This window comes from Salmo salar, chromosome ssa16, assembly GCF_905237065.1.
Source record: "Salmo salar chromosome ssa16, Ssal_v3.1, whole genome shotgun sequence".
Classification (NCBI taxonomy): Eukaryota; Metazoa; Chordata; class Actinopteri; order Salmoniformes; family Salmonidae; genus Salmo; species Salmo salar.
The window spans coordinates 21404527-21418806 of NC_059457.1; the positions used below are offsets into that span (position 1 = coordinate 21404527).

The 14280-nt window shown below is 44.0% G+C and overlaps 1 protein-coding gene across 1 annotated transcript in view; it reads right to left on the reverse strand.

Moving 5' to 3' along the window:
- Positions 1-224: 224 nt before the first annotated feature.
- Positions 225-14280, reverse strand: part of LOC106573352 (inactive serine protease PAMR1) — a 69326-nt gene continuing 55270 nt past the window's right edge. Inside the window, exons 5-14 of the mRNA XM_014148328.2 lie at positions 11170-11387; positions 10405-10512; positions 7247-7417; positions 6305-6496; positions 5035-6042; positions 4676-4852; positions 4393-4459; positions 3428-3660; positions 2747-3123; positions 225-1990 (exon numbers count right to left, since the gene is read on the reverse strand). Coding sequence (XP_014003803.1) covers positions 1421-1990; positions 2747-3123; positions 3428-3660; positions 4393-4459; positions 4676-4852; positions 5035-6042; positions 6305-6496; positions 7247-7417; positions 10405-10512; positions 11170-11387 — 3121 coding nt within the window. The 3' untranslated portion in view covers positions 225-1420. The remainder of the gene's footprint in view (positions 1991-2746; positions 3124-3427; positions 3661-4392; positions 4460-4675; positions 4853-5034; positions 6043-6304; positions 6497-7246; positions 7418-10404; positions 10513-11169; positions 11388-14280) is intronic.

A 14280-nucleotide genomic window follows, 5' to 3' on the forward strand; every position in this document is an offset into this window, starting at 1 on the left:
TCAGGAGGAGTAAAGCTATCCATATGTGCATACCAAATGGCACTCAATTCCTAGAGTGTACTACTTTTGACCAGGGCACAAGGGGATCTGCTCAAAAGTTGTGTACTATGTAGGGAATAGGGTGACATTTTGGATGTAAGTTGGAACATATATTTTCTGGTTTCTATAGTGATATGTGTGGTTAGTCGTGATTGGGTAAATGTCCGTTTTAATGATCCAGGAGATTTCTATATCAATGTGTTTATTGTGTCCCATTATATGAAAATATATATTACAGAATCAGTCATGAACATAGTCATGATAGATGATCATACAACATGTGCTGGGCTTGTGAGCTTGTTCTGTAGTTGTTTTTGTACATGTGGTGGACATCTATTGTAAGTACACGGGTAATAGAGGAAGTGAAGTGAGCATAACTTTGGTATGTGTGGATCCTCAGTCACTCTGGCCGTGGTTTTTGGCTGAGCCTGTCTCAGAGCATCCCTCCATAGAAATGGATGTTTTGATACATCCACCCTGTGGCTAAATGTTTCTCCGTCAATGACTTCCCTCATTTTCTCTTTAGATACTAGCAGAGGGGTCAACACTTAAGTGATTAACTTCATTATACATACTTTATTAACTGGGTAGGCATGTAAGAGGGAGCTGTTCTAAAAAATATCAGGTTGCTGTTGTTCAATTGAAGCCTTTCATTGTGTATATTTGACCTGGATTAATTCATAGGCTTTCGCTGGAGAATTGGCCCTGGCTGAACGGCTGGCTGATTTACATAGCAAGCGCCAGGTTCTCTCTTTCATCTCTACTTATTACAATCACATGAGTCTCCCTTGAATTTATACTAGATTAAAGCTCACAGAACCACTCTGTGATCAACTCCAATCAGACCACTGTGTCTTCACACACACCCACATATCATTAATTAAAAACATGGCTTTGCTGTCCTTCTATACAATATGTACATCACTTGAGCCATGTGCAGGGCCATAATAATAATACATTACAATATATATACATATCAAAGAATACAATGAAACCAGGTTTTCCCAGAGGCCAGGGGGAACTGATTTTCAAGTCGTTTTCAAGTCTGTAGCACCAGGTTGAAGGTAAAGCCTGAACACTGAAGTACTGTGCTGAGTGGAGGTTATACCTGATCAGGCTGTGTTAGGGCACCCTAACATCAGTGCACCGCACTGTGCAGTCCAGTGTTACTCTGCTCTTTACTAATCACACTCCCTGCCTGTGTATGACAAGAAGAGGGATGGTGGGAGAAGAAAGGAGGGAAAGGGAGAATGGAGAAGACGTTGGCAAATAAAAGAAACAGGGGGAATAATAATGAAGAGAGATATTGGCAAAAAAAAGCGGGTGAAGTTGGTTGGAGGGAGGAAAAGAGAGATACAGGGTGGGTCACATCCTGATGATCTCACTTCATATGGCTCTCTATCCAGTCTTTGAAGTTAGCCACATGTGTGTACACAGTAAACAGGTCCGGGTCACATTCTCCCTGGTCATACCCAAAACTCACCAAACCCAGCAGCCGCCACTCCCCTTTGGACATGTTCTGCCCCCCTGGAGAGGCAAGAGAGGGGTCCTGGGTGGAGCCTGTCTGGGCGGGAAGGATCAGGATACCCCCTGTGTCCGCAGGACAGATGTTAGATGGGCCATAGTCGGGTCGCTGGCGGCCGCAGAGCATGTTGTCTGTAACGCTCACAGGCACGCCATTACGGGCATACTGCTGCTCACAGGGCACCACGTCGGCCAGGTGCTGCACACCCACCCTGGCCCTCTCCTCTTCCCCAATCCGGGGGTCCGGCAGGGGGGCCCAGCCCATCACTAGCCCCTCTCTGGAGGTCACCTCTTCCCCCTGGGTGTCAGGCAGGCAGAGGGGCAGGACCTTCTCGCCGATACGAGCCTTGTCCAGCAGCTTGATCACAGCCAAGTCTGAGTCCAAGACCAGGGGGTCGTAGTTGTGGTGGACAGAGATGGAGGCCACCTGGAGGAGAAAATGCGGGATGGTTAGAGAGACATAAAATAAATGATCACAAGGTAGACAGATAACATAAACTGGTCAGAGTAAGAAACAAGAAAGGAGGTATGGTCACTGAGACAAGGGATGGTCAGAATGAAGAGGGAATGATCAGAGAGAGGGAGGGATGTTTCGAGAAAGAATAGAGAGAGAAAGGGGGTGTGACAAAAAGAAAAGCTGTAGAAAGAAGAGAGAGACTGCCAAACGTAACAGCAGGGTGACAGCTTGGCTCTCTGTGGGACGATGTTAGCTGTGCCTGTTACCTGGCAACTCACACTCCTCACTCATATGCTCATACATTAATTGACTGTCCTTTATAACGTGCAGTATGTACCATAAATCGACTAGCCATGTAGCACAACCAGATTGGAGTTTACTTACAGTCAAAGTAGCTTTCTGCGACCTATTCAATGACTGAACATAAACAGACATGGGGCTGTATGGCTAGATGTGGTATACATGTAAAATGATGCATTATAATTGGACACAGGTTTAAAACCCCTGCCACCCAGCCACTGGTATTATATAGATCCCATAAGACTGGTAAATGTACCTATATAGTGTAGAACCTCATGTGTGATGAACTGTACACCATAGTTGTATTTCAGTGTAATTAGTGCAGTGTGTGGCTAACTGAGTACAGGTGGTCTCCCTAGCCTATATAGTATAAACCCCTTTCATTCCTTACTTACATTCCTCAGCCCTATCCAACCCCTCTCTTACCCTAAGATGCTGCAGGCCCTTGGTCTCCCGGAGGTCACTACGGTAGTGTTTTCCCATCACCACCTTGACCTTGGCTGCATCAAGAGGGTACATCTTCCCCAGCTCAGTCACACAGTGGGCTGCCACCACCACACTCCTCTGGTTCACTAGGGCCCCACTACACACCAGCTGCCAGCCTGAGGCCTCGTCCTGCCCCTGGGACCCAGCCTCTGCTCCTAGTCCAGCTCCAGGCCCCATATTTAGTGACTCATCCAGGCTGGCCTTCTTGTCTAGCTTGGTCCCTGCTCCGTTGGTGGAGCGTCGGTAGATGGCGGCTAGCCAGGGCCAGTGGGACTCTGCTGGGCTCTGAGGGTCAAAGGTGGGGTGCTTCCCACATACTGGGAAAAGAGAAGGATGGGGAGACAAGGGTGGAGAAGAGGAAAGTGTGGCCAGGGAGGAGAAGAGAAAAGAAAGAGAAGGAAGATATTAAACATCATACTTGCCAGAGAGATACAACAACACTTGATATTGTAATGTATGAAAAAATAATTCCATATCATACCCATCCTGGAATATTACTTTTTCAGCCCAATTTCCTTGATTGTTTAGTGTCTGGGTGTGGTTTGAAAGTGCCGTTCTAGCATGCCTAAGTGGCAAGAAGAACCTTTTTTATATCAAGTAATGTGGCTCTGCTGTCCTCACCTGGCGAGCAGGAGACATGACGCCCGCTCCACTTGCCAGTCTTGAGGCAGGTGCGGCGTGCACTGCCTGAGTGGTGATAGAAGGGAGAGGCACACTCGTACGCTACGTGAGTGTAGAGGTGGTGGAAGCCCTGGGGCAGCTGGGATAGCACTGGAGGACCTTTGGTGGGGCCGGCGGACTGGAAGAGCCTCCTGAACCCAGAGGAGGAGTAGAGCTTATGCACAGGGGTCTTCCTGAGAGGGAGAGAGGAGAGGGGTCAGTGGAGATGCCCTTACAGAAACAACTAGTGTATAATTAAGCAATAAGGCCCAAGGAGGTGTGATATATGGCCAATTTACCATGGCTAAGAGCTGTTCTTATGCACGATGCAATGCGGTGCCTGGATACAGCCCTTAGCCGTGGTATATTGGCCTACCTGGTTAAATAAAGGTGAAATAAAAAAATATATACCACAAACCCCCGAGGTGCCTTATTGCTAGTGCCTTAAACTAGTTACAAAGGTATATTAGAATAGTACAAACAAATGTTTTGTCATACCCGTGGTATGATATCCCACGGCCTTCAGCCTATCAGCATTCAGGGCTCGAACTACCCAGTTTATAATGTTCTTTAAGAGGCTAGCAGTGTGTATAAGTAGAGTCCTTTTAGGTTTTTAAATGTCAAACGTTGATGTGGGCTTCACATGGTAAAGTGCCTCTGTCATTAAAAGATAGAGTCACGTCTTCTACTATCCTGTGTGCATTAATGAGCATCATACATAATATTCATGGTCTCTTGTGGTGTGCGTATGATGTTGATATATGATTATGCACATGTTTGTGGTTTTTAGATATGATGATCGCTAAGGTAATGCCGATATCTGTAGTGTTGGAGAATGCTTTTGTCTGTCGTATTTATGTAGACTATATCATGTGCATATTTTTGTCTGCTATGTAACATATGTTAATGTAAATCGTTAGACATACCTGAATGGAACCTGTGGAGGCAGAACTCTCTGTCTGACCAGCTCGGAGACCTTGGGCTCTCTGCAGGCTGCAGAAAAACACACACAGGGTTCCCATTAAAACCTACTGTCAGGCAGGGAGCTGCTCTCATTCTCAATGTTGGGTTGATTAGAGGCTGCTAAAAGTAGCGGCAAACTTGCAGGGGCAACAGCATATTCCTAGATGATAGTCACAAAGTAGAGGCACACGCATGCACACACGCTTGCACGCAATCACACACAAACACACACATTCCAGTACCTACCTCTCACACAAAGAGGTTGAGCGCCCCCCCAGGAGCTGTCAGGCTGGCAGGAGCGTCGGGTGTCACCACTCAGAGCGTACGAGTGGTTACAGAAGAACTCCACCGTCTCTGGCACCATCCCTGGCACCACCTGCTGGTACCCATGGTAGAGCTGTGGGAGAGGAGGACAGCTCTTCTCTGGAAGGAGGGAGTAAGGGAAGATAGAGTGGAAAGAGGGCAGGTGGTGAGAGCAGAAGGTGGAAAGGAGTGAGAAAGATGGAAAGGGAGTGAGAGAGTGTGAAATGAAGATGCTGAGAGTCATTATAATATCTGTTTTAATGGTGCAGTGTATTTTACAACATGCACTTAAGATGTCTTACCATTGATGATTTGGTTCTCTCTCTTCTCATCCTCAGACTCTTCTTTAGTTGGCTTTTCTGAATCTTTTCCTGCATTTTCCTCTTCAGGTTTGCCTGTACTTGACGCTGTGTCTTTGGCTCCTCTTGAATCTTTAGTTGATCCCATGTCTTTAGTCGATCCTATGTCTTTAGTCGATCCTATCTCTTCACGTGGTTTTCCCACAGGCCTTTCGGTTTCCTGACCTCCTGATGAATATGGGGTGAACTGTGTGTTGTTGCTTCTAGTTGGAATAATACTCTTCACAACGTCTTTAGACACTGTTGTATTCATACCCTGCTCTATGTCATTGGTGCCAAACACATCCGTAACAGTATAATCTATGGCAAATGTGTCTCCCCGTGGTTTTATCTCAGTGTAATCTATGGCAAATGTGTCTCCCCTAGGTTTTAAGTCGTTACGATCAACTATGTTTGGATCACTGCTTGTATCTACTGGTTGCTCTTTCTTCTCCTCTTTCTCCTGTCCTTTATCTTCCACCACCACCACTATCTCAGGAATCTCTGTTGTCTTGCCTATCTCCTGTAGCACATCTGTGTCTCCCCCCGTATCTGGACTGCCATCTGTGTCCTCTGTGGTTTTCCCCAAGTCATTTTCTCTGTCTCCCTCCACTGTGTTTAACATGTCATCCGTTTCTTTACTGTCCACTTTATCCTTGCTACCTCCAGTAGGTTTCTCTAGCCCCGTTTCTTTTTCTTTGTCACTCGTTTTATCCTTGCTTCCTCCTGGGATATTCACCAGAGTAATATCTATGTTTTTATCTTTACCATCAGTAATGTCCACTGTCGTGTTCCTCAGGCCTGTGTCTGGATCTTTACCAGCCACGTCCTCCTTGATACCTGTAGTATTGTCTATCTCTTTGTCTTTGGGTTTTTCAATGTCTTTATGTGTGGCTGTGTCAATGTCTTTGTCTGCATCCTTTTCTTTGTTCTTTTCTGTATCTTTGCCTGATTCAGCAAGTGTGTTATTCACTGTAAGAACAAGAATAGAGAAAAAAAAAGTGATTTACTGGATTTAAATTGTTGTAAATAAGTGTTGTTATACAGTTGACTGACGATTCTGAATGGTTGTACACATTTTACTAGTGAAATATTATCAATTTCTTGCAGGCTTGGTCATGAAATACATAGTCATTAATTTACAATAATAACAGGTCAACTATTGATGTCTGTCAAAACCTGTTCCCACTGTCTCCAAACTCTGAATCCTGCCATGCCATGCTCTGACCCTAACCTTTGCCACAGGTGGGAGGTGTTCCGCTCCAGGTGTTGTTGGGAAGACAGGTTCTCTGGTGTGTTCCGCTCAGCTTGTAGGGCTGGTAGCACAGATACTGCAGGGCAAGGATGACGTCATTGGGCCCGTACACCTTGAAGTGGTCTCCATGGACGGGCTTGGCTGGGATGGCACAGAACTTCACCATGGGCACTGCATAGGAACAGAGAGGTCATGTAGGCTCAGTGAGATGGGATTGAGGTAGTCAGACACTATTGCTGTTGTGTTAATAGGTCTCAAATGTTATTGTATAAAACAAACCTACAGCGTTAATGTCACTAAGGTCAATCAGGTTTGATTTTTCACAAAGCACCCAAATATACACTGAGTGTACCAAACATTAGGAACACCTTCCTATATTGAGTTGAACCCCTTCTTCCCTCAGAACAGCCTCAGATCGGCGGGTCATCGACTCTACAAGGTATCAAAAGCGTTCCACAGGGATTCTGGCTCATGTTGACTCCAATTCTTAACATAGTTGTGTCAAGTTAGCTGGATGTCCTTTGGGTGGTGGACCATTCTTGATACACACGGGAAACTGTTGAGTGTGAAAAAGCCAGCAGCATTGCAATTTCTTGACACACTCAATTCGTTGCGCCTGGCACCTACTACCATACACCATTCAAAGGCACTAAATATTTTGTCTAGCTCATTCACACTCTGAATGGCACACATACACGATACAAGTCTCAATTGTCTCAATGCTTAAAAATCCTTCTTGAACCTGTCTCTTTCCCTTCATCTACACTGATTGAAGTGGATTTAACAAGTGACATCAAAAAGGGATCATAGCTTTCACCTGGATTCACCTGGCCAGTGTCATGGAAAGAGCAGGTATTCCTAATGTTTTTTACACTCAGTATACATTGTGCTTTGCCTCACTCTCTCTGATGGGCCTCTTACCACACTGGGGGGCAGGGGCGCTCCAGGTGCCATCCCGGAGGCATACGGCTGTGCGGATCCCCCTCCGCTCGAACCCAGGGTCACAGCTGAATATGACTTGTGCCCCTGAGTGATGGAATACCCCCTCTGTGGTGCCATGGACAGGTACTGGGGGCCTCCGACAACCTACAACTAGAGGGATACACACAAACCCATACACACACATACACAATTACACACAACCCTTCTCATGCTTTCTGAGCGAATTGTGTTTTGTCTTCTGTCCACCAATCTTCTGTCAGCCATAAACACCACTTCAGTGTGTCCACTGCTGTGTGATACAGTATTAGCATTGTGTTGTCTGGTATAACCACAACTCTTTCTGAATAGCCACCTACAGCCTAAGGGCTCTCAGAACCCAGTTCATTATTTACAAACCATTTCTTCCTCCTCAGTATTACCTCTTTGACTAGCTAGAAGTTTATAAATATAGCCTCCACATTGTACTGCCTTATTAATAGGTCACTTCAGCAGGCCTGGAAAAAGTCTGAACAGCTCACAAGGCGACGTACAGAGGAATAAATAGAACAGTCCTAGTAAAAAGAAGCTTTAGTTTCCACAGCAGTAAAGTGTTTTTATGATGTGGGTTGGTAGCGTAGGGCTTGGGTTGGTTGTGTGGAATGGAATTGTGGGTGTAATTGTTTAGACAATTGTGGCTCCTTTGCGTTATTATTGCTGTCTCTACCTTCTTACCCTTTCTGCTGTTGTCTGCGCCCAATAATGTCTGTACCCCGTTTTGTGCTGCTGCCATGTTGTGCTGCTGCCATGTTGTGTTGCCACCATGTTGTTGTCATGTTGTGTTGCTACCATGCTGTGTTGTCATGTGTTGCTGCCATGCGATGTTGTCGTCATAGGTCTCTCTTTATGTAGTGTTGTGTTGTCTCTCTCTTGTCGTGATGTGTGTTTTGTCCTATATTTTTATTTCATTTATTTGTATTTTTAATCCCAGCCCCCGTCCCAGCAGGAGCCCTTTTGCCTTTTTAATAGGCTGTCATTGTAAATAGGAATTTGCTCTTAACTGACTTGCCTAGTTAAATAAAGGTTAAAAAAATAAAAAATAAAGACAATGTCGACTTTGAAACAGAGAACTTGACTGACACAAATAGCACACGTCAACTTATAATTCACTATCGGTTCCCCTCTCTCTGGCCCGGAACAAAGCAAAATACCAAGCACACACATATCTGCACAAACACATGTACACACCTACAACCCTCCCCCCATACACACACGTGAACAAGGGATGTGTATGTGTAGGGCTGTTATTATGTGCATCATATCAGTCTGTAATGGCAAGCATTTCACTACACCTGCAATAACATCTACTAAATATGTGTATGAGACCAATACAATTTGATTTGATTTTTATTTGTTATCCCCTCTTGGGACCATACTGTGTCATAGGACCAGCCCCATGTCTCTCTCCCCCTCTCTGGCTGTGGTCTGACAGCGGTGTGATCCAAAACCATCAGAGGAACCCTCCCTATTATCACTATCTCCCTGACTACCAACATTTCCACCCTCTAGTCGAGCTGCACGTGGGACGGGACAGGGAGCTTTCACTTGGCTTTCCGCATGTGGAAAAGGAAAAGGTGCACCACCCTGTTAAGTCATTTTCTTTCTTAGAAAAACAGATAAAAGGTGTGTGTGGGGGGGGGGGGGGTTAAAATGAGAGTCTATCATATCCTCTGTGTTTGCCCACACCCCTGTCCTCCCATCACAGTGTCTGTCTGTCTACCCCAGTATAGTCAATCTTCTACTGGGCTGTCTCTACTGGGATGAGTCATATCCATTATTAAGGAATGCTAACAGAGGATGTTATGATTAATGAAGCCTCATTAATCCACCACTAACTCCTGTCAACGCCTCAGAAACTATGTTTCAATAATCATCTAAAATATAGACTGTTGCTTCATCGGAAATATACAGACAGTCAAGAAAGAATCGTGTCTTGAAAGCATGTTATCCTGAAGAAGGTTGTTTGGAATATTATTTAATGATAGGTAAATTATTGCAGACCCGAAGTGCAGCTGCTGCCAAATCCACCATTTCAGTTTTTTTGTCTAACTAACTGGCTCTGGGATAAACTGGGAGTAATGTACACGTGTTTCCACAACATATACCACATTAGTGTTATCCTAAATCTACCTCACAAATGAGCAGGCCAGCTCTCCTCATGGGAATACCAGCTGAACGAACAACGTGTACGGAATTCCATCCCTCCAATTCTCCCGTGCGTTTTATGAGCGCCTCTCATCCAACGGAAAAGCTGGCTTAGATTATAGAGGCAGGTTTGTTTCACCATTAGTTTTATAGACTCAACTGTAGCCCTGAAAATGAAACCACCTGAAAAAATGGATAGGGTTCTTGGCCAACCTGTTTTCTCTGGGTCCGGGGGGAGGAAAGGGGAGTGGTGTGGTGGCGGGTATGGAAACCCAGGCCTGCGTCCAGACACCCATAAAGAAGCAGGGTTGTGGTGGAGATGTGGACAGAAGGAGCTCCAGAAATATAGGGCCCTGTTGGACCTCTATTAGGATGAGGTAGGGGGCTGTCTGGCATTGTGTGGGTGACAGCCCCAGATACAGATGGCCATAGGGAAGCCTAGCTTAGTTTAGCCTTGCTTACTCATTCTCTGTCTGCCAATATCTATCATTATCTGTCTCTCTTCCTCACTGTCTCTCCCTCTCTCTCGTCATTCTCTCTCAGTCAGTCTTTCTCTCCAAGACGTTTATTATCCATATATAAACTCAGATGGTGAGCTGTAGTTTCATGAAGTTTTAATTCCGTCAAGTGGTTATAACGGTTTATGGTCCATCTGTCGACACGTGACAGTTTTTACAAGCAGCTGATTGGCCTGGGCCAGAGAGCGAGATAACCAGTAGGGAAGGCAGCTGGTCTGGAAGCTCTCCACACCACAGAGCCCTTGTGATGGTGACTCACTCGCTGTTGTTAGCACTTATGGGACTCTGAGGATATGGTCAGGGGAGAAGTCCAACATAGATACTCTGCATGCTTGTTGTCTGTGGTCTTTGTTTTAACTATACTACATCTGACGTACATCAGTAACATAAGTCACATCACCTTTGTGAATAGGCTAACCCAATGTTTTGTGTACTCACCATTCTCACACCTCTGTCCAGTGTAGCCAGCCAGACAGCCACAGTGGTAGGAGTAGGACATGTCCAGGATACAGGTTCCATCATGGAGACAGGGGGAGGAGCTGCATGCTGAAAACACACAGGAGCAGGAAGGATGCTTAGACACATAAAATGGACTACATAACAGCAGTAAAAAAAAATATATATATATATATATATATAAATAATTGCAGGCTTTCCCTAAAATATTAAGGAGACCAGGAGAGGAACCATTGCTGTGTCCTTAGTATTGCTTTGAACTGGCGCGAAAGTTTGTAGTGGATAGCTTATGTTGGGGATATGGCAAAACATTTAAAGATGGTATAAAAGTGTAAGAATTCATGCCCACTCTCCAACACCCATCCCTAAAAATGTACAGTAGCCTACTACAGTATGTATTTTTGGCATGAGTACAGCTGGCTTGCAGTACTGTGTTACAGTGTGTGTTCATAGTGATTGGGTTTGAATGAGGAACTGAGTGACAGGTTAGGTTGGTAATTATTAAGGGGTTTCTCTGTTAGGCTGCCAAGCAGGGACCCCCAGGCAGGAGTTTGATAAGGGTGTGCCCTGCTTAGTTATCATAACAGTTAACATTCAGGTAGCTTTTTTCAACTTTCTAAACTCATTTCCATCCAAACCACAATTATAATAATATTGAATTAGCATACTTTTGCTACAAAATCCACAGTGATCTACTTAGTTACCATGAGAGTCATAGGTTTCCTTTCAGACATGTACTGTTCCTACCTGAGCTCTCCTGGAAGGTGGCAAAGAAGCCGTCAAAGTTCTTATAGCCATCGGACACAAACAGGACATGTAGGGAGTTGCCGGAGCTCTGGATTGGAGCAGGCCTGTCGTTCCCACAGAACCGACCAATCACACGAGAGTTGATGCTGTCACCATCACGCACCTCTACATAGTCGTAGCGACAGGAGTGGTCGAACTCAAGGCTCAGCATCATGAACCTGTGGGTGGAGATGGAGGGAGGTGGTTAGAAGGGTCTAGGGAGACTGCTCTAAATTATTGTACTGCACCTGTAGCAGAGGTCAGCTGAGTTTATTTAGTGGTATTGACAGTTTACCTCAATGTGAAGTACTAATGGGAGTATGGGGTTTGGGGGCTTGGTTTGCTACACAAATTCACATCAAATAAAATGTTTATTGGTCACATAGCGAAATGCTTGTACTTCAAGCTCCGACAGTGCAGTAATATCTAACAAGTAATATCAAACAAAGTATTCAACATATACCCAATACACACAAATCTAAGTAGGAATGAATTAAGACTATATACATATGGGCGAGCAATGTCAGAGCGGAACGACTAAGATACAGTAGAATAGTATATCTTGTTATGGATAGGGGGCAGTATTTTCACGGCCGGATAAAAAACGTACCCGATTTAATCTGATTATTACTCCTGCCCAGAAACTAGAATATGCATATAATTACTAGCTTTGGATAGAAAACACTCCAAAGTTTCTAAAACTGTTTGAATGGTGTCTGTGAGTATAACAGAACTCATTTGGCAGGCCAAAACCTGAGAAGATTCCTTACAGGAAGTGCCCTCTCTGACCATTTCTTGGCCTTCTACACTCTCTTTATTGAAAACTGAGGATCTCTGCTGTAACGTGACACTTCCTATGGCTCCCATAGGCTCTCAGAAGGCGGCAGAACATTGAATGATGACTTTGCAGGCCATGGCTGAAAAACAGTAGCGCATTTGGATAGTGGTCAATCTGAGAACAATGAGACTGGGGGCGCGTGCACGAGAAGACTCTTTGAACGAAAACAACAAATCCCGGTCGGAATATTTTCGCATTTTTACGAGAAAAATCCCATAAAAATAGATTTTAAACAGCGTTTGACATGCTTTGAAGTACGGTAATGGAATATTTTGAAATGTTTTGTCACGAAACGCGCCGGGCGCGTCACCCTTCGGATAGTGTCTTGAACGCACAACAAAACGCCGCTAATTGGATATAACTATGAATTATTTGGAACCAAACCAACATTTGTTATTGAAGTAGAAGTCCTGGGAGTGCATTCTGACGAAGAACAGCAAAGGTAATCCAATTTTTCTTATAGTAAATCTGAGTTTGGTGAGGGCCAAACTTGGTGGGTGTCAAAATAGCCCGTGATGGCGAGCTATCTACTCAGAATATTGCAAAATGTGCTTTCACCGAAAAGCTATTTTAAAATCGGACATAGCGATTGAATAAAGGAGTTCTGTATCTATAATTCTTAAAATAATTGTTATGTTTTTTGTGAACGTTTATCGTGAGTAATTTAGTAAATTCACCAGAAGTTTCGGTGGGTATGCTAGTTCTGAACGTCACATGCTAATGTAAAAAGCTGTTTTTTGATATAAATATGAACTTGATTGAACAAAACATGCATGTATTGTATAACATAATGTCCTAGGAGTGTCATCTGATGAAGATAATCAAAGGTTAGTGCTGCATTTAGCTGTGGTTTTGTTTTTTGTGACATTATATGCTAGCTTGAAAAATGGGTGTCTGATTATTTCTGGCTGGGAACTCTGCTGACATAATCTAATGTTTTGCATTCGCTGTAAAGCCTTTTTGAAATCGGACAGTGTGGTTAGATAAAGGAGAGTCTTGTCTTTAAAATGGTGTAAAATAGTCATATGTTTGAAAAATTGAAGTTTTCGGATTTTCGAGGACTTTGTATTTCGCGCCACGCCCATCATTGGATATTGGAGCAGGTGTTCCGCGAGCGGAACATCTAGATGTAAGAGGATATACAGTATATACATATGAGATGAGTAATGCAAGATATGTAAACATTATTAAGAGAATGAGATACCGTAGAATAGTATAGAATACAGTATATACATATGAGATGAGTAATGCCAGATATGTAAACATTAAAGTGACTAGTGCTCCATTGCTTAAAGTTTCCAGTGAATTCTCGTCTATGCCTATAGGCAGCAGCCCCTAATGTGCTCGTGATGGCTGTTTAAAACTTCTTGATGACAGGGGGCAGTATTCAGAAATTCAGATGAATACGTGCCCAAATTAAACTGCCTACTTCTCGGGCCCAGAAGGTAGGATATGCATATTAATAGTAGATTTGGATAGAAAACACTATGAAGTTTCTAAAACTGTTTGAATGATGTCTGTGAGTATAACAGAACTCATATGGCAGGCAAAAACCTGAGAAAAAATCCAACCAGGAAGTGACTTGTAGTTCTTCTATCTAATCCCTGTTCAAACTACAGTGTCTGTGGGGTCATTTTGCACTTCCTAAGGCTTCCATTGGCTGTCAACAGCCTTTAGAAACTTGTTTCATCCGTCTACTGTTACTGGGCAGAGAATAGGAGCTCAGTCAATCAGTGGACTGCCTGGTACCAGTGAGTTGTTTACTGCGCCAGCACGTTGGCGCGCCTCTCCTTCTTTTTCCTCTGTAATGAATACGCTATTGTCTGGTTGGAATATTATCGACGTTTTATTTTAAAAAAGACCCTAAGGATTGATTGTAAACATCGTTTGACATGTTTCTATGAACGGTAATGGAACTATTTGACTTTTCGTCTCTCGTTCTGCGCTCTCGTGTTATGGCTTTGGATTAGTGACCTGAACGCACGAACAAAAGGAGGTATTTGGACATTAATATGGAGTATTTCGAACAAAACGAACATTTCTTGTGGAAGTGGGAGTCCTGGGAGTGCATTCTGACGAAGATCAGCAAAGGTAACGGAAGATTTATAATACTAATTCTGAGTTTAGTTGACTCCAGAACTTGGCGGGTAACTGTATAGCTTGCTTTGATGGCTGAGCTCTGTACTCAGAATATTGAAAAATGTGCTTTCGCCGTAAAGCTATTTTAAAATCTG